The sequence below is a fragment of the Aquarana catesbeiana genome, linkage group LG01, assembly GCF_042186555.1.
Source record: "Aquarana catesbeiana isolate 2022-GZ linkage group LG01, ASM4218655v1, whole genome shotgun sequence".
NCBI lineage: Eukaryota > Metazoa > Chordata > Amphibia > Anura > Ranidae > Aquarana > Aquarana catesbeiana.
In genome coordinates, this window is record NC_133324.1 from 63,542,585 (window position 1) to 63,564,000 (window position 21,416).

The 21,416-nt window shown below is 45.9% G+C and overlaps 1 protein-coding gene across 2 annotated transcripts in view; it reads right to left on the reverse strand.

The window, feature by feature from the left end:
• Positions 1-21,416, reverse strand: part of LOC141131791 (acyl-coenzyme A amino acid N-acyltransferase 1-like) — a 102,187-nt gene that overhangs the window by 28,430 nt on the left and 52,341 nt on the right. For both annotated transcript variants that reach the window (XM_073619470.1, XM_073619481.1), the window contains one exon: positions 18,273-18,475. In XM_073619470.1, coding sequence (XP_073475571.1) covers positions 18,273-18,475 — 203 coding nt within the window. The remainder of the gene's footprint in view (positions 1-18,272; positions 18,476-21,416) is intronic.

The window sequence follows — 21,416 nt, forward strand, 5'->3', positions numbered from 1 at the left end:
AGAGAGAGAGAGTGTCCGAAACCATGAATCAGATTGAGACAGAAGTACAGTTAAATCACACTTGTTTAATAATAATAAAAAAGGTAAACAGAGTAAATGTAGTCAAAACATAGCCAGAGTTCAGGAACCGGAACGGATAGTCAGACAAGCCAAAATGGCAGAGAGCCAGAGATGAGCGTAGCAGAACAGCAAGCAGGATCTGGAGCCAGAAGGAATGTCAGCCAAGCAAGTCTTTAACAGGAACACAGGAGAGCATCTCTAGAGATGTGACCAAGGCGAAGGCAGATAACATCTGGACTGGACGGCTTAAGTAGGCAGGACTGACGAGCAGGATATCATCAACAGGTGAGTCACTGTGGAGAGATAGGAGCTGGCAATTAGCCAACAGTTGAGCAGCCAGCTTTGGAAAGAAAGGGCTGAGCCCAGCCCTGACAGTACCCCCTCCTCAATGACCCCTCCCCCTCAGAGGACACCAGGCTTGAGGGGAAAAAGTCTATGGAAATCACGGAGGAGGACAGGGGCATGTACGTTCAAGGATGAGACCCAAGAGCGTTCCTCCGGACCGTACCCTTTCCAATGCACCAGGTACTGTATGCGCCAACGGAACCTACGGGAGTCAACAATGGACTGTACTTCATACTCTTCATGGTTCTCAACCTGTACAGGGTTAGGACGAGGCACCGAGGTGGTAAAGCGGTTGCAGACCAAAAGTTTTAATAAGGAGACATGAAATACATTCAAAATATGCATATTAAAAGGAGGGTCTAAAGCATAAGCCACTGGGTTAATCCTGCGAAGAATATGGAAAGGCCCAATAAACCGAGGTGCGAACTTCAGAGACGAAGTCGGAGGTTGTGAGAGGACAACCAGATTCTGTCCCCAACCTGGTAGGAAGCCTGTACCTATCATTAGGAATGTCGCAAAGCCTCTTGGACTTGTGCCCAAGTGGAACGAAGACCACAGAGATGCTCCTCTAATGCAGGAATACTCTGCGGAACAAATGGGTCAGGCAACATGAAAGGTTGGAAACCATAGTTCGCCATAAAATGGGGACCGGAGGCGGCTCTCTAATTAGGCAAATAAAGCGGTCGCCTAAGGCCTCGCACTCATTGAAGAGCTGCCTCTGCTGACAACAATGCCGCTGCGGGAGGCGTTAAGCTCCGGCCAGCAGTGGTTTAACATTGCCTGTGTGCTCCACGGCCAGGCAGCGGAGAGAGAGGACGGAGTGTGGCTCTGTCTTGAGGAGGAGGCGGGGCCAGCGCTGTGTTGTCCGGTGTAGGAGAGGGGGAGGAAAAGGGGAAGAGGTTCTAGCAGCCGGAGCAAAAAGTTTCCTTCTGCTTCGGAGATACAGATCGTGCCCCCCCTGGCCGTTACCCCACACCACTGGAGTGCTCAGCGACAGCGGTCCCCGCACACTCGGAGGAGGAATCTGGCATGCAGTGGCAAGGAGGGGAAGAGGAAGGTGCCGAGGAGGAGGCCCCACGAGCACTGTATGGAGCCGATGGAAAGGGAGGTAGGAAAGAAGAGGTGTCCGGACCGGGCCGCCTCTCTCTCTCTCTGGGGCTGTCAATGAGTGCGGGGGGGGGGGAACCGGGGCTCCAGCTGCAGGGAGAGGCACAGCTACCATGCCACAACCCCTTCTGCAGCCAGCGAACACCAACATGAGAGAAAGCCAGCCCCCCCAGCATCCCTCAGCCACAGACTGGTCTTTATATCCACCCCCTGTCCTGTCCCATGCACTCCACTTCCTTCCTCCTGATCATCAGTGTCACAAACAGTAAGGACAGCTCAGTCCCAGTGTGCCCACCTGAGATTGGCAGTCCCTGACCCCTCCCTCAACCCTGCCCTTACCCCCACCTATGCGGGACTCCACTGGGGGGGGGGTTGACAGGTCCCAGTCCGATGCCGATCCTCAGCCATGGTGGGCCGGGTGCTCTGCATCCTGCACTGGCACTGCCTGCTGATTGGCTTCTCCGCTGCTACCTCCTTCACTGACACCAGCACCGAGATAGAGAACACTGACACCAGCACCGAGATAGAGAACACTGACACCAGTACCGAGATAGAGAACACTGACACCAGTACCGAGATAAGGAGCACTGACACCAGCACCGAGATAGGGAGCACTGACACCAGCACTGAGATAGGGAGCACTGACACCAGCACCGAGATAGGGAGCACTGACACCAGCCCCGAGATAGAGAACACTGACACCAGCACCGAGATAGAGAGCGCTGACACCAGCACTTTAAAGCTCTTAATATATGTAATTTATACAGTTTATTTTTTTGTCGCTTGAATTATTTTCCCCATTATGGGCGTGAGTGGGGCCTCATGTCTAGGTTTTGCCTAAGGCCTCACAAAGCCTAGAGCCGCCTCTGACGGGGACAATCGGGAAGCAGAACATTTTCAAGCACCGGTCAACCACTGTGTTGCCCTGGGAGTTGGGTAACGCCACAATGAAATCCATAGACAGGTGGGTCCAGGGCCTCTCTCCATTGGGTATGGATTGTAGGAGGCCCACTGGAAGGTGTCGTGGAGTCTTACACTGAGCAAACACGGAACAGGCAACTACGAAGGCGATTACATCAGTACTTAGACTAGGCCACCAGAATTGTTGGGAAATGGCCCAAAAGAGTTGATTTTTCCCAGGGTGGTCAGCAGCCTCGGGAGAATGGCAGGTCTGGAGCACGGCAGTACAGAGACTCTCTGGGACAAAGCAGCGGTCACAAGGTTTTTTGGGAGGAGCATGGACCTGAGCAGCAAGAATTTTGTCACCTAAAGGAGAAGTGACACTGGTGCGAACCATAGCCAAAATACAATCAGGAGGAATCACAGGAACCGGAACCGACTCCATCTTGGAAGTGGAGGAAAATTGTCGTGACAAAGCGTCAGCCCTTACATTCTTAGTACTGGGTAAGAATGAGACAATGTAATTGAAACGAGACGAGAAAAGAGCCCATCGCGCCATTCTGGGAGAGAGGCATTTAGCCTCAGACAAGAATGTTAGATTCTTATGGTCAGTAAGAATGAGAATCAGCACAGTGGTACCTTCGAGGAGATGTTTCTATTCTTTCAGGGCTAAAATGATCGCTAACAGCTCTCTGTCACCAATCTCGTAATTGCACTCCGCAGGTGGAAATTTCTTGGAAAAGTAGCCACAAGGATGCATAGCGCTCTCACGTGCACTCGCAGAACCACGTGCACTCGCAATACACAAGTACACAGTACACAATACACAAGTACTAATGATACAAACACTCAGGTAATCACACTACACAGATACTATGACCCCTGTTATAACCTCCTGTTTTAAACTCTGTTTTTTAACTCACCACTTAGTCCATTTCCACTAACTCTGGTTTTTAACTCACCACTTAGTCCAGTTCCACTAACTCTGGTTTTTAACTCACCACTTAGTCCAGTTCCACATGGACAGAGATCCAGCAAGCACTCACAGTGAGTTCTACACAAGGTTATATAGGCCTCAAGCACCTGTGACCATTTAACCATTCCCCTTAATTAGTAAGCTGAAGGAAGCAAAGTAAAAAAAAAGCTATTTAAAAAATGTCAGAAAAAGGTGTTAAAAAGCTATAAGGAAAAGCCCCAAAAAGAACCTAAAAATGCAACCCAGCAATCAGCAGCAGTCAAAAAGCAAGACTTGTTAACTCTCCACTCAAGGTCCCCACTGTTTATCTTCCAACCAGCAGTCTGGCCTATACTACCCACATCTACCACTATACCATCCTATACTACCCTATACTACTCACATCTGCCACTATACTACCCAAACCTTCCACTATACCACCTATTCTACCCTAACTTGCCACTATACCACCCTATACTACCCAAACCTTCTACTACAGTGGGGATGGAAAGTATTCAGACCCCCTTAAATTTTTCACTCTTTGTTATATTGCAGCCATTTGCTAAAATCCATTTAAGTTCATTTTGTTTCCTCATTAATGTACACACAGCACTCCATATTGACAGAAAAACACAGAATTGTTGACATTTTTGCAGATTTATTAAAAAAGAAAAATTGAAATATCACATGGTCCTAAGTAATCAGACCTTTTAATTTGACACTCATATATTTAACTCAGGTGCTGTCCATTTCTTCTGATTATCTTTGAGATGGTTGAACACCTTCATTTGAGTCCAGCTGTGTTTGATTATACTGATTGCACGTGATTAGGAAAGCCGCACACCTGTCTATATAAGACCTTACAGCTCACAGTGCATGTCAGAGCAAATGAGAATCATGAGGTCAAAGGAACTGCCTGAAGAGCTCAGAGACAGAATTGTGGCAAGGCACAGATCTGGCCAAGGTTACAAAAAAAATTTCGCTGCACTTAAGGTTCCTAAGAGCACGGTGGCCTCCATAATCCTTAAATGGAAGACATTTGGGACAGCCAGAACCCTTCCTAGAGCTGGCCGTCCGGCCAAACTGAGCTATCGGGGGAGAAGAGCTTTGGTGAGAGAGGTAAAGAAGAACCCAAAGATCACTGTGGCTGAGCTCCAGAGATGCAGTCGGGAGAAGGGAGAAAGTTGTAAAAAGTCAACCATCACTGCAGCCCTCCACCAGTCAGGGCTTTATGGCAGAGTGGCCCGGCAGAAGCCTCTCCTCAGAGCAAGACACATGAAAGCCCACATGGAGTTTGCTAAAAAAAACACCTGAAGGACTCCAAGATGGTGAGAAATAAGATTCTTTGGTCTGATGAGACCAAGATAGAACTTTTTGGCCTTAATTCTAAGCAGTATGTGTGGAGAAAACCAGGCACTGCTCATCACCTGTCCAATACAGTCCCAACAGTGAAGCATGGTGGTGGCAGCATCATGCTGTGGGGGTGTTTTTCAGCTGCAGAGACAGGACGACTGGTTGCAATCGAGGGAAAGATGAATGCGGCCAAGTACAGGGATACAATGGACGAAAACCTTCTCCAGAGTGCTCAGGACCTCAGACTGGGCCAAAGGTTTACCTTTCAACAAGACAATGACCCTAAACACACAGCTAAAATAACAAAGGAGTGGCTTCACAACAACTCCGTGACTGTTCTTGAATGGCCCAGCCAAAGCCCTGACTTAAACCCAATTGAGCATCTCTGGAAAGACCTAAAAATGGCTGTCCACCAACGCTTACCATCCAACCTGACAAAACTGGAGAGGATCTGCAAGGAGGAATGGCAGAGGATCCCCAAATCCAGGTGTGAAAAACTTGTTGCATCTTTCCCAAAAAGACTCATAGCTGTATTAGATCAAAAGGGGCTTCTACTAAATACCGAGCAAAGGGTCTGAATACTTAGGACCATGTGATATTTCAGTTTTTCTTTTTTAATAAATCTGCAAAAATGTCAACAATTCTGTGTTTTTCTGTCAATATGGGGTGCTGTGTGTACATTAATGAGGAAAAAAAAACAACTTAAATGATTTTAGCAAATGGCTGCAATATAACAAAGAGTGAAAAATTGAAGGGGGTCTGAATACTTTCCGTCCCCACTGTATACTGCCCTATACTACCCACAACTGCCACTATACCTCCCTATACCACCCAAAACTCCCACTATACCACCTATACTACCAAAACCTTCCACTGTACCACCCTATACTACCCAAACCTGACACTATACATTACTACACCCTATACTTTACCCTGCTGACCTCCCCTGTGTCCTCCAACCCTTCTGTACTGTGCCCTCCTGCATACAGTCATACATAAATACAGGCCACTGATAGGCTGGGAGAGGCATTTATGACAGGGGGCAGTGTGTACAGGGAGGGGGATAGTTTCAAAAAGGAGTGGGAGCAGTGTGTACAGGGAAAAAATCAGTGTATACAGAGGGTCAGTGTATATGGGGGCAGTGTGTAGAGAAGGCGGAACAGTGTGTATAGGGGATAAATTTAATTTGGGATAATTCCCTGGTTGTGTGTATTTTTTGTTTCTAAACCGACTCAAAAGACACGCCCAATATGTAGCATCATTTATCCATACACACTCCTTGCCACCACGCGCATAGCGTGCCACAGGGGCCCATGATGTTATTAAGATGGCTCGGACTGCTGGAGGTGAGAAACATCACAAGAGGTGTAAGGGAGCCCTCATTAGTACAGCACCTACCAGGTATGTGACATGACTCTACATCACATGCTACTAACTCAATCGTCTGCAGCATCCACTCTCCTAAGCTGCGTACTGTCACACTATATGAATTTTTATCAAGAGCACCTAAGTTGGCTGATCAGAACTCCCCGCCAGCACTGCCACTCATCCCATTCTCCCCCACCAAGGAGTAAGAGAAGGAATAAAAATAGAGAATACATGGAAGGGAGAGGAAAAGAGGGGGAGGAACAAAGAAAAAGGGAGAGAAAGAATAAGAGAAAGATCAAGAAAGACAGCTAGAAAGAGGGATGGGGGAAAAAAAACAACAAGAAATTAGGATAGAGAGAGATAAAAGGGAAAGAAAGGAGAACTAAGAGAAAGAGCGGTACATCCTAAAATGTACCATAAGGGATTTTAATACTGTATGAGTGGAAAGGACTCAAAGAGCGCTAAATGTCCGTGGGTTAGGAGCGCAAATTACTTGTCTTGCCTTGGGTGCTGACAATCCACACTATGAAAATAATTTTACGGTTAGGGGACCCCACAACTTGGGAAATTTTATTAACAGAGGTTGAGAACCACTGCTCTATCCTAAAGTAATGCCACATCTACCTTCCATGACAGTGCCTGCAAGGTGCCCTGTAGGTTACAGAGTTTAAAATAAGACTGCTTGAGATACGCACAGGAGAACTGAATGTACAGGAAGTTAACACAAGATTTCTGGCAGATTCAACCAGTATTTTTTTGCACGCATCAAACAGATAAAACACACACTTTTAATGTTAAACAGGCCAAAACTGGAGCAAATAAGAGAAGTTCATTGTTAGGCTTTACACTTTAAGTTTTCACAAAACGTCTCCCCACCTTTCCAATGTCTCCTTTATAAAACTGGTGAAATGTCTAGAGCAGCACCGTCCTTATCGCAAATATCAAGGTAGAGGCATTCACCCGTTTGATGGGTGACTATACAAAAAAAAAAAAGCCTACTTAGTTCTGTTTCCTTAATCACCTCTTCTCTCCCAGCCTGCTGATTGGACAGTAAAATAGCAGCAGCAAACTGATTAGGTCATCCCTATGTTCCCCCATCCTAAAAGTATGTTCACAGCGTTACTGCACTGTGGCAAGCAGTAGAACCTGGTCTGCTCATACTTCACAGGGTGTGTCAAACAACCTAATGTGGGTTCTATGGATGATAGAGAAATTGTGTTTACTTGTAATGCATCAGCTTCATAAAGAATTTGCAGGGAACTGAAATCACTGGTGAGCAGCTGGCAGTGATATGTATTGCCTGCTAATGTCATATGACCTGACATGTCAATGCCAAGCTGATCGGCAGTGAAAGTGTCTACTTTGTACTGAGATATGGCTAATCAAGCGTATCAGCAATGGGATTTTTGTATGCATGTGGCAGATATTGGTTGGAATTGCAAAGGTTGGACACTCATGTAGCACCCTCTACCATTAGATAGGTGATAGTAAGGGTTATTTTACTAGCAACAGTCAGCACAGGCAAATTTAGGCAGGCCTATGCTGCAAGCTAGGCCTGTCTGTTTTGATCTGGGGGGCTGGGAGTGGTCAGAGTAGCAGTGGGTGGGACCACCTGCACTTCAGTTCTGAGGCGCCTCTCCTGCTTCCAGGGAGAAGATTCTGGAAGAGGGGCTGGGCCTGGAACTGCAGTGGCAGGCAGCTTGTGTGTGAGCCCTGACCAATCCCCAATCGGTATTGGCAGGGGGCGGGCCTCATAAGCTGAGGTGGTATGCCACTGGAGGGAGAAGTAGGCAGAGTGAAGTGAGGAATGGAGTGCTAGGCAGCAGCAGGAGGCCATCTCCATCTGGGGGGGGTGCGCCGATTGCAGCAGGGGGCCGGGGAGAACTGTGAGAGAACATTGCCTCTACACAGTCATTGGCAATGTCTCTGCCACCACACGGTCGGATGGTAGAGAAGTCCTGGAGGAGAGGGGCAGGTGAAGCTGTTGGAATGCATGGTCCGGTCAAGTTCCTCATCAAGGACAGTGAGTGTTACCACAGTGGAAGGCTGGAGGTGTCAGGAAGTCTGTGAGGGAACTCTGCTTTTACCCGGTCATCAGCAGATGCAGTGGCAGCCCGTCCATAGGGGGCGCCTGGGTGCCGCCCCCCCCCCCCCCCCCCCCAGGCAGTCTCAAAAAAAAATGTCAAAAAAAAAATTTTTTTTAAAGCTGGCCCTTTTAAAAGAAAAAATACACAAAAAGGTCCTTAAGTGCACTGTGTTCGGACGCCGGATACAGTGCAACGCCGGACACAGTGCACTTATGAGAAGCGCCACGTCTATGCAATCATGAGATTGCATACGTGGCGCTTCATTTGCGGGCGTCTAGCCCGCCTTGCGGCGCTTTCTGAAGTGCCGAGTAGCTTCCGCCCGGCCCTAGTATCTATTACTATGGCCGGGCGGTTTGATTGACATCTGAGTATGATGTCACTTCCTGTTTCTCTCCAATTGCGCCCAGGAGAGAGAAGCAGGAAGTATGAGAACAATGGAGCTCTCCAGGAGACACCACTGGAGAGGACAACACACAGCAAGGTAAGTAACCGGGGGAGGGGGGTTTGATGGTGACACATGCTGCAATCTGGTGACACATGCTGCAATCTGGTGACACACGCTGCAATCTGGTGACACATGCTGCAATCTGGTGACACACGCTGCAATCTGGTGACACACGCTGCAATTTGGTGACACACGCTGTAATTTGGTGACACATGCTGTAATTTGGTGACACATGCTGTAATTTGGTGACACATGCTGCAATTTGGTGACACACGCTGCTGCAATTTGGTGACAAGCGCTGCTGCAATTTGGTGACAAGCGCTGCTGCAATTTGGTGACACATGCTGCAATTTGGTGACACATGCTGCTGCAATTTGGTGACACACGCTGCAATTTGGTGACACATGCTGCTGCAATTTGGAGACACATGCTGCAATTTGGTGACACATGCTGCTGCAATTTGGTGGTGACACATGCTGCTGCAATTTGGTGGTGACACATGCTGCTGCAATTTGGTGGTGACACATGCTGCTGCAATTTGGTGGTGACACATGTTGCTGCAATTTGGTGGTGACACATGTTGCTGCATTTGGTGGGACACAGGCTGCATTTTATGTGACACAGGCTACATGTAAGGAGGGACTCTGCTGGGGGCACCTGATGTAAGGAGGGACTCCACTGGGGACACTTGATGGCATCTGGTGGCAGGCGACGTGGCTAGTGACATGCTCAGGGCTCCCACTAATTCTGCATTATGGTGAGTTGAATGATTTCATTTTATAGTACAATGTAATAATAGAAATAATGCGCTTCAATCATCCTGACACCATAACAACCATGGTGCTGGGATGATTGAAGCGCTAACACCAGCGCTGCTCTATCCTAAAGTAATGCCACATCTACCTTCCATGACAGTGCCTGCAAGGTGCCCTGTAGGTTACAGAGTTTAAAATAAGACTGCTTGAGATACGCACAGGAGAACTGAATGTACAGGAAGTTAACACAAGATTTCTGGCAGATTCAACCAGTATTTTTTTGCACGCATCAAACAGATAAAACACACACTTTTAATGTTAAACAGGCCAAAACTGGAGCAAATAAGAGAAGTTCATTGTTAGGCTTTACACTTTAAGTTTTCACAAAACGTCTCCCCACCTTTCCAATGTCTCCTTTATAAAACTGGTGAAATGTCTAGAGCAGCACCGTCCTTATCGCAAATATCAAGGTAGAGGCATTCACCCGTTTGATGGGTGACTATACAAAAAAAAAAAAGCCTACTTAGTTCTGTTTCCTTAATCACCTCTTCTCTCCCAGCCTGCTGATTGGACAGTAAAATAGCAGCAGCAAACTGATTAGGTCATCCCTATGTTCCCCCATCCTAAAAGTATGTTCACAGCGTTACTGCACTGTGGCAAGCAGTAGAACCTGGTCTGCTCATACTTCACAGGGTGTGTCAAACAACCTAATGTGGGTTCTATGGATGATAGAGAAATTGTGTTTACTTGTAATGCATCAGCTTCATAAAGAATTTGCAGGGAACTGAAATCACTGGTGAGCAGCTGGCAGTGATATGTATTGCCTGCTAATGTCATATGACCTGACATGTCAATGCCAAGCTGATCGGCAGTGAAAGTGTCTACATTGTACTGAGATATGGCTAATCAAGCGTATCAGCAATGGGATTTTTGTATGCATGTGGCAGATATTGGTTGGAATTGCAAAGGTTGGACACTCATGTAGCACCCTCTACCATTAGATAGGTGATAGTAAGGGTTATTTTACTAGCAACAGTCAGCACAGGCAAATTTAGGCAGGCCTATGCTGCAAGCTAGGCCTGTCTGTTTTGATCTGGGGGGCTGGGAGTGGTCAGAGTAGCAGTGGGTGGGACCACCTGCACTTCAGTTATGAGGCGCCTCTCCTGCTTCCAGGGAGAAGATTCTGGAAGAGGGGCTGGGCCTGGAACTGCAGTGGCAGGCAGCTTGTGTGTGAGCCCTGACCAATCCCCAATCGGTATTGGCAGGGGGCGGGCCTCATAAGCTGAGGTGGTATGCCACTGGAGGGAGAAGTAGGTAGAGTGAAGTGAGGAATGGAGTGCTAGGCAGCAGCAGGAGGCCATCTCCATCTGGGGGGGGTGCGCCGATTGCAGCAGGGGGCCGGGGAGAACTGTGAGAGAACATTGCCTCTACACAGTCATTGGCAATGTCTCTGCCACCACACGGTCGGATGGTAGAGAAGTCCTGGAGGAGAGGGGCAGGTGAAGCTGTTGGAATGCATGGTCCGGTCAAGTTCCTCATCAAGGACAGTGAGTGTTACCACAGTGGAAGGCTGGAGGTGTCAGGAAGTCTGTGAGGGAACTCTGCTTTTACCCGGTCATCAGCAGATGCAGTGGCAGCCCGTCCATAGGGGGCGCCTGGGTGCCGCCCCCCCCCCCCCCCCCCCCAGGCAGTCTCAAAAAAAAATGTCAAAAAAAAAATTTTTTTTAAAGCTGGCCCTTTTAAAAGAAAAAATACACAAAAAGGTCCTTAAGTGCACTGTGTTCGGACGCCGGATACAGTGCAACGCCGGACACAGTGCACTTATGAGAAGCGCCACGTCTATGCAATCATGAGATTGCATACGTGGCGCTTCATTTGCGGGCGTCTAGCCCGCCTTGCGGCGCTTTCTGAAGTGCCGAGTAGCTTCCGCCCGGCCCTAGTATCTATTACTATGGCCGGGCGGTTTGATTGACATCTGAGTATGATGTCACTTCCTGTTTCTCTCCAATTGCGCCCAGGAGAGAGAAGCAGGAAGTATGAGAACAATGGAGCTCTCCAGGAGACACCACTGGAGAGGACAACACACAGCAAGGTAAGTAACCGGGGGAGGGGGGTTTGATGGTGACACATGCTGCAATCTGGTGACACATGCTGCAATCTGGTGACACACGCTGCAATCTGGTGACACATGCTGCAATCTGGTGACACACGCTGCAATCTGGTGACACACGCTGCAATTTGGTGACACACGCTGTAATTTGGTGACACATGCTGTAATTTGGTGACACATGCTGTAATTTGGTGACACATGCTGCAATTTGGTGACACACGCTGCTGCAATTTGGTGACAAGCGCTGCTGCAATTTGGTGACAAGCGCTGCTGCAATTTGGTGACACATGCTGCAATTTGGTGACACATGCTGCTGCAATTTGGTGACACACGCTGCAATTTGGTGACACATGCTGCTGCAATTTGGAGACACATGCTGCAATTTGGTGACACATGCTGCTGCAATTTGGTGGTGACACATGCTGCTGCAATTTGGTGGTGACACATGCTGCTGCAATTTGGTGGTGACACATGCTGCTGCAATTTGGTGGTGACACATGTTGCTGCAATTTGGTGGTGACACATGTTGCTGCATTTGGTGGGACACAGGCTGCATTTTATGTGACACAGGCTACATGTAAGGAGGGACTCTGCTGGGGGCACCTGATGTAAGGAGGGACTCCACTGGGGACACTTGATGGCATCTGGTGGCAGGCGACGTGGCTAGTGACATGCTCAGGGCTCCCACTAATTCTGCATTATGGTGAGTTGAATGATTTCATTTTATAGTACAATGTAATAATAGAAATAATGCGCTTCAATCATCCTGACACCATAACAACCATGGTGCTGGGATGATTGAAGCGCTAACACCAGGTGTTTGGAGTATCTTTATCTGCTGATTGTTAAACTTTCTAGAATACACATATTTCATTGTTGTGAAGGATCTGGGCCTGTTGTCTCTCCATCCCTCTCTCCCTCTCCCTCCATCCCTCGTTCATCTCAGACACTAACCACACCACCTTAGAGCCACGCCCACTATTTCGCTGAAACCATGCCCATTTTCACCAAGTGGGAGGGGTCAAAAAGGAAGGGCGGGGCCTGGCGCCCCCCATCCTAAAACTTCACCAGCCGCCACTGCAGCAGAGCCTTCAAACACACGGTGGATGATGAGGAGTCCTGGATCAGAAAAGAGACTGTGGGAATCTATGTCAAGTCAATGTGGCCTGAGGGCACATGATTTGCAAGGTGGGCTGGCTGGGAACAGTAGTCCATTTCCTAATGTCATGCTTTTAACCTACTAGGCCTCTGGGGAGAGGTTCTGCAGGCCTCAGGCCTAGTATCAGCTAGCAACCAGATCCAGTAAAGGGACTTATTCAGAGTGGGCCCCTATTACCCAATAGAAGAAGATGTGACATACTTCATTTCAGTAACTACAAGCGTGTGCAGGAGGATACCAGTGTATGTGGTTAGAAGGAACCAAGCTTTGTGCAGGAGGGAAGAAGTTTCTGGGAACATCATTTCTACACGGTCAGAAGTGGTGTCCTCATTCTCTAACACGGTATTGAATGAGGAATCCTTTGAAGCAAATAGTCTGCGGGAGGAGAGCAGAGGAGGAGCAATAGTCTGCTTGGAGATGCAGGAGGAGATTTACAATCAATGTCCATGTGCATCTAATCTTTTGGCTCTAACTTTGTGCTTTTGTGCTTCAATTATAAATATGATGGCAATGATCAATCCTATGGGCATCCCATATTCCAATCCCTATCCAAGTTGCATCCCCCAATAAAACAACAAAATGTATGAAGTCTGGCAGTGGGGTGATTTGGCGAATTGTTTGTTAATAGCCGCAACACCATGGCTACACTCAGATTAAGAGAGATAAGTAGGGATTCTAAACATGTTGGAAAAACAGCATGTAATGTAAAGTTGTTAATAAACTGACAATACTGTATGCATTATACCCATCTATGCAGCAGGTGGCGCTGTATTGTTATAGTGTATAGTTCATGTTTTCTATGATTTAACAGGATGTATTGTCTATCTCAGTGCATGTACAGCAGTGTTGCCAACCTCCCGTGTTTTTACGGGCAGCCCGTAAAAACTGAGCATACTTTCAGTGCCCATAAAAGTCTGTAAAGTGAAAAGCCTGCCAGTGAAAACATACTCTTTCAGCCAGTGACACTCTCAGCTCGATTGCGCATGTGCAGTTCCTGGCCGGAGCCGGCTGAGACCGAGAATTTCTGATGATCCGACTGAGTGAAGTTACTGGTACCCTCCCCCCTTTCTCTCAGTGCGCCTTATTTGAGTTCCTCACAGGAGATGCTGGGAGGGGGAGGAGTGGAGACAGTCTGCAGTGGAGGATGGAGTTCAGCCTAGCCTAATGCTGGCCATACGCTATAGGAAAAATCGGCCAAACCCATTTTCGAAAAACGAACATTCGGCCATGAGGGCAAAAGAGTGCCATCATGTAATGACCGATAAATCATTCAGTGGACATAAATGAATGCATTTTTTTGTTTGTTTTTTAACATATACCTAGTGCAGACAGTTTGTGTGAAGGAATGTAATGTAGATAATAATAATCAGAAAATGTCTATTTTCTTATGTGTATACATGTTTCTATGCAACTCCTTACTTATTATATAAGTATACAGATAGGCTCTGTTTGGGATTAAAGATGGCGTCTAACTCCCACTCCCCCTCATTGGAAGAATGCGGAAGTGAAGACAGAGCAGCAACAACCAAGCCTCGGCATCAAGTTTCTCCATTTTGTCTTGTATTTCAGCCAATAAGATGTATACATAGCAATGACGTATCTTTGTGTATAAAACAGTAGCACCATCTTGGAGTAAAGGAGAAGTGTAGAATGGCGTAAGCACATTTGACAAATCTGAAAGGAAGGTCAGAACGAAGACCCACCACACAGCAAGGAGTACCCAAAGTTGCAAGCGGCAATCTCATCAGATAAATTAAAAAAGAAAAAACTAAATTAGATGTATTGAATATATAAAAATATAAACCAGACTAAAAATGGTCCATTGAGTATTCAGCCATAATGTGTAGAACACCTTCCCACATCGTAATAGCAACATGAATTTGCCATAAGACAATGTAGCGCCATCTTGTGGGAAAAAAAGAGAATTAGTGAAAAATAAAAATAGATACAAATAAAAATAGAAATAAAAATAAATAAAAAAGCGAATATAAATAGGAATGAAAATAATGATTAAATTATACCGAAGTTTTGTAAATGAGAAATGCATAAAAATAAAATTGGACTGAAATTAAAAAATTTCAGTCCAATTTTATTTTTATGCATTTCTCATTTACAAAACTTCGGTATAATTTGATCATTATTTTCATTCCTATTTATAGTCGCTTTTTTATTTATTTTTATTTCTATTTTTATTTGTATCTAATTTTATTTTTCACTAATTCTCTTTTTTCCCACAAGATGGTGCTACATTGTCTTATGGCAAATTCATGTTGCTATTTTGATGTGGGAAGGTGTTCTCCACATTATGGCTGAATACCCAATGGACCATTTTTAGTCTGGTTTATATTTTTATGTATTCAATACATCTAATTTAGTTTTTTCTTTTTTAATTTATCTGATGAGATTGCCGCTTGCAGCTTTGGGTACTCCTTGCTGCATGGTGGGTCTTCGTTCTGACCTTCCTTGCGGATTTGTCACATGTGCTTATGCCATTGGGAGATCACAATGAGGCGTGGTTTTATTTGTTTATTTAATTGCAATGACTCAGAGCGTCGCCCGTTCCCCAGGCGACGTCATCTACAGACGAAACGTACATCGGGAGGTTGACGCTTTGACGTCATCGCTTTTCACCTGAACGGGCGCTCGCCAGCCGGCCGGCGATTTCGCTCTTTTTAAACTGCATAACTGTAAGTTTTCTACCTTTTATTAATAAATTTTTCATAATGGATTCACACTATGGACATCCTTTCTTTGCTTCTATGTTTGTGATTTGGGTTGTGGTACCCCCTATACATGCCCGCGGTTATGCCGCTAAAATGATGTCCTAATGCTGGTTGGGTTCCTGGATTCAAGGTCCTGCATGTGCCTGGTTTGCCTGCCATCTGCCACGCTACATAGAGGGATGCTCCAAAACCCACTGTCCATCTGACCCCCGGTTTATTTACGAGCTTGTTGAGCTTGCTATCTGGTAAGCGTGCATTTTTTAGTGGTGGAGGATCACTGCGAGGGGTGTTTTTCCATTTTCTACCTTTCCACACTGATCCCTATGAAGAGCTATCAGGGGACTCTTCCCATCTCCCTAGAAGATTTTCTGATTGGAGGCCCATTGTGTCTGCGAGCTGTCTTTGCTGCACAAGTCTTGCTTGACAAAACTTCGGACTTGGTTCTCGGACACTGCCTCGTTCTGCTTGCTCCCCATGACATTGCTGCCATATTCAACCATGATCCAGCCGAAACATCTGTCCGTTGCCAGACACTTGAGACTCCTGTGTTTCCTCCTTCTACTGGACAGCATTACTCTGTTACGTTGTCAAACACTGAACCCTACCGCCCTTCTTCCACTTCTCGAGGGGGGAAATATGTACCCAGTTGTGGTGCAATGGACACAAGGAGCTGCCCACTTGACAAAGACTCTTGTGAACTCTCTTATCAACAAGTACTATGTAACACCAGGAGTTACTCCACTGACCAACAACTTCTGCAGATCATGCACTATCTGCGTAACCCAGGACGCACAGAAAAGGCACCGCAAAAGCACCTAGCAAAAGCCCTATACCCCTTCCAGAGGATACAAGTTGATCACATCCAAATGGCAAGAAGTGGCAGATTGGAATACGCCCTAGTGGAGGTGGACATGACTACCAGGACCATGGCAAAGAAATTACTGAGTGAAATAGTATGTAGATTTGGGGTCCCAGAGGTGATATTGAGAGATCAGGGCTCAGCCTTCATAGCAACCCTTACAAATAGGATTTGGGCAGCACTGGGGGTTCAGTTGACCATACACACCCCATATCACCCTCAAAGTAGCATAGATGCCATAAGGGTTCCAAGGGGGGTCCCTGATGAATTCAAAGCCAGGGACCAGGTAAAAGCTGGTTTTGAGTCTTTGATCCCCATAATAACTGTCAACAAGAATGTAGTTTGGATCAACTACATATACTATAACCAACAAAGATTTGTGAATTACACTAAAGATGCCCTTCAGGGAATTGCTGACCAGTTAGCCCCCCACTTCCTACATGACATTCCAGAAACGGATGGCCTTAGACATGGTGTTAGCTCAGAAAAGGAGGTGTCTGTAAAATGATAGGAAAAACAGGAACCTGTTGCACCTACATTCCTGATAATACTGGCCCAAATGGTAAGGTTACTCTAGCTATAAAGAAATTAGAAGATCTGTCACTGGAGTTGAAGAAGAAGAAGGTATTACAGACCCATGGGATCAATATTTTAGCTGGATGAGTGGGTGGCAGAAGGTGCTCGCCCAGATAGGGGTAATGGTATTAATAATCCTGGTTATTTTAGCCCTGATTGTATGCTGTATTCTACCTTTCGTAAAGAAGTTAATGAGCAAGGTTGTAGACAACAGCACACCTACATTTCTCCACCAAGAAGAGGAGGACCCCCTTATGATGGAAGATGACAAACCCTTCACTCCTCTACAGTCACTCCCTGTCCAATAGGAGGGATGGAGACAGGAGGTGAAAGAGGGATGGAGACAGGAGGTGATGGAGGGATGGAGCGATGGAGAGAGGAAGTCTTTAGAATTAGGGACATAAATTCTGGTGATCCTACCTGGGATTTCTGCTCACTTTCTGTGGTGGCTATGGAACAGTAATTAAGGGGAACTCTCTCCAGTTGGACATACGTGACAAAATCTGATGGGTTATAATAACCCACCCTTACTATATCAAAAATAACATAAGAAATATGTTTTTTTACCTTAATATCCATCTTAAACCACATTGCTAACTGCATATTGTACTTGTTTGTAGCTTAAGTACTGAAATTTGCACTGAAAACCGTAATTTTGTAACTTTTAGAAAATGCCAGTAAAAACTTGGCTGTGCCAGTAAATTTTGAGTTTTGTGTCAGTGAGTTTTAGTCTGGTAGGTTGGCAACACTGATGTACTGTAGTTGTATGCTCCTTGTTCCCGTTTATGTTTCTAATGCTGTAAGACATGCATTGCTAATCCTTCATAAATGTAAGGCTGTTTGCTGTATCCAAGAAGCTTCCAGTGCGTAATTTCAATACTCTGCACAATAAAACAAAGAGCAATTTGGTTTCTTGGTGGCAGGTAGCAAACTGAAAAAAAACATACCTTGGTTTTTGGATCAGGGGGCATTTGCCCGCATTATAAGGATTTCGGACTTAAATTTGGGACAATCCGGATTCACTTATCACTATTGTAGCTATGAGTTCTCTGGATTTCAGTTGGAGACAGTAAATACCCACTTTGATTACTGAGTGTCCAGGTCTACAGGAGATCCCTATGTCTCAGCTACTGAATAATTGACTGGAGAAGGGACATGAGTTTATCTACTCCAGTTAGCCAGGGTCTGGAGTGTTGAGCTGGCATTGGAAATGAGAGATCTGAAGACAGTATGGGCATGAGATATGTACTATCATCCTGTGTGTATGTGTGGCCCATTTGTTGCCATGTATTGCAATTATTGCACGTTTGTTACTTGTGTATTGTAACAACTGCTCGTTTGTTGCTTATAGATTGTCAGTGGAATTATCAGGAGTTTCACATTTCTTAACCTTTCAATTTTTTTCATGAGGTTTGATATGGACATTAATTTAGAGCAACAATTTTATCTACTAGTAATGTTCAGACTTACTTTTGGATGACTGCTTAGAAACTGAGCAGCTTCTTCAAGGTATTTTAGATCCAGATAGTCGAAGGTCTTTGGCAAATCCTTATAAGCAAAATAAGCCAAAGCAAGTGTGGCAAAGCCACAACTAGCCAGGAGACTGCTTCGAAACTCTATGAGGCCACCAGAACCCCCGAATAGATCAATGACTCCTTGGAATGGGCCCTCACCTGGATGGAGAGCAGAAAGTTCACTTCTATAGGCTTCCAATATATTACTCACAGGGTAAGCAGTATACATTATAGGGAGTTATGGTTAAGGTCAATCTGAACTACAGGAAAACAGCTATATATTGTACAATACATATATGGTAGCGGTTTTACATGCCAAAGCATTTGTATTTCTATCAGGGTTGCCTTTAGAAATCACAGGCATACAACCTACCTGTGTGGGTCCCCCTTCCTGAAAATATCAAAAGAATATTTTTACTGAAAATACAAAAATATCATTATTAGCAGATGCAAACATAACATAACTTTCAAAATTCCTGCTAAATCTAAAAGATAAAAAACTGCATTGAGTTAATAAATATAGTTTGCATGTAAATGAGGTATTGAGGCTCATTCACATAGGTGCTGTGACCTGTACAGTGTAAATCAGTTTTTTTTTAATGTGGCTGTTGCTGTGTGCAGGCAGCCTATGTTACGCTATGGGGATGCAGCAGGTGTATGAACATAGCCACAGGTCCTAATTTGACAGGCGGGTGGATGCAAGTGTGCAGCCCCAAACACAGATAGTGTGCATTCTGGGCCACTCACCCACACCTGCACACCTATCAAATTAGGACCTGCAGCTGTGTTCATACAGCCACTGTATCCTTATAGAATAATAAGCGGCTCAAGCAGCACAAACTGCACTTAACTTTTTTAATTTATTTTTTACAATTTTTTAATTCTTCTTTATAACTTTTTTTTTTTTACAACGTTGTTGGGAGGGATCTTGGGTGAAATATCAGGGGTCTAAACAGACCCCTGACATCTCTCCTTTGAGACAGAGAAAGGGACTGTGGACACAGATTCTTTAATTCCTTTCTCTGTAGCCTCAGCTGCACTGAAGATGAATGAACAGGAGACAGAGGCTCCTATCCATTCATAAACTGAAGCAGAGTAATCACAGGGGGGAGGGGGAGAAACCGGCTTTTAACTGTTGCAGGGAGAGACACAGACACAGTGCAGCATTTTCCAATTGTCCTCCTGCACCGATCCCCCTGCTGTCCAGGCTCCCCTGTGTGCCCGGGCCCCCTACAGAAGGCCTGGTAAAGTGGCGATACCCCCCTTGTCAGTGGCCCTGATTTCTATCTATGCAATCCGAAGATTTACACAGCCCATCCAGGTAGCACAACTAGGCTGGTGACCTGACTTTTCTCTACTGTAGATTAACAATACAGCTAGGTCACCCCTCCTTCCCAATCCCTAATTTGTTGTTGAACTGTAAAGGAGCAACAGTACATTGATGAGACATCCTTCTGTTCACTCTGCCCTCTCGTCAGCATGTTTCTCACCAGTTCATGTCCACTACAGTATATCTGGTTGGCTCCTAGTGAGTGCTGTCTCCCATTATTTATTTATTGTAATTTATTGTACCCCCAAAGGAGCAGCTGTTTCTTGGGTCCCCTGTTCTTTTGCCCACAACCCTGCAAATAGCATCACTCACTGTGACACACCAGGCTGGATGGGAAATATTTATTGCTGATACAGTGTACAGCTTGTATAACAGTGTAAAGTTGCTGTCTCCTCAAAATAACTCAACACACAGCCATTAATGTCTAAACCACTGGCAATAAAAGTGAGTACACCCCTAAGTGAAAATGTCCAAATTGGGCCCAAATAGCCATTTTTCCTTCCCGGTGTCCTGTGACTCGTTAGTGATACAAAGTCTCAGGTGTGAATGGGGAGCAGGTGTGTTAAATTTGATATTATTGCTCTCACTCTCTCATACTGGTCACTGGAAGTTCAACATGGCACCTCATGGCAAAGAATGTTGCTCTACATAAAGATGGCCTAGGCTATAAGAAGATTGCCAAGACCCTGAAACTTAACTGCAGCACGATGGCCAAGACCATAGAGCGGTTAACATGACCTCGCCATGGTCGACCCAAGGGGTTGAGTGCACGTACTCAGCGTCATATCCAGAGGTTGTCTTTGGGAAATAGATGTATGAGTGCTGCCAGCATTGCTGCAGAGGTTGAAGGGGTGGGGGGGTCAGCCTGTCAGTGCTCAGACCATACGCTGCACACTGCATGAAATTGGTCTGCATGGTTGTCGTCCCAGAAGAAAGTCTCTTTTAAAGATGATGCACAAGCAAGCCCGCAAGCAGTTTGCTGAAGACAAGCAGACTAAGAACATGGATTACTGGAACCATGTCCTATGGTCTCATGAGACCAAGATGAACTTATTTGGTTCAGATGGTGTCAAGCATGTGTGGCGGCAACCAGGTGAGGAGTACAAAGACAAGTGTGTCTTGCCTATAGTCAAGCATGGTGGTGGGAGTGTCATGGTCTGGGGCTGCATGAGTGCTGCCGGCACTGGGGAGCTACAGTTCATTGAGGGAACCATGAATGCCAACATGTACTGTGACATACTGACACAGAGCATTAGCCCCTCCCTTCAGAGACTGGGCCACAGGGCAGTATTCCAACATGATAACGACCCCAAACACACCTCCAAGAAGACCACTGCCTTGCTAAAGAAGCTGAGGGTAAAGGTAATGGACTTGCCAAGCATGTCTCCAGACCTAAACCCTATTGAGCATCTGTGGGGCATCCTCAAATGGAAGGTGGAGGAGCGCAAGGTCTCTAACATCCACCAGCTCCGTGATGTCGTCATGGAGGAGTGGAAGAGGACTCTAGTAGCAACCTGTGAAGCTCTGGTGAACTCCATGCCCAAGAGGGTTAAGGCAGTGCTGGAAAATAATGGTGGCCACACAAAATATTGACACTTTGGGCCCAATTTGGGCATTTTTATTTAGGGGTGTACTCACTTTTGTTGACTTTTGGTTTAGACATTAATGGCTGTGTGTTGAGTTATTTTGAGGGGACAGACAAATTTACACTGTTATATAAGCTGTACACTCACTACTTTGCATTGTAGCAAAGTGTAATTTCTTCAGTGT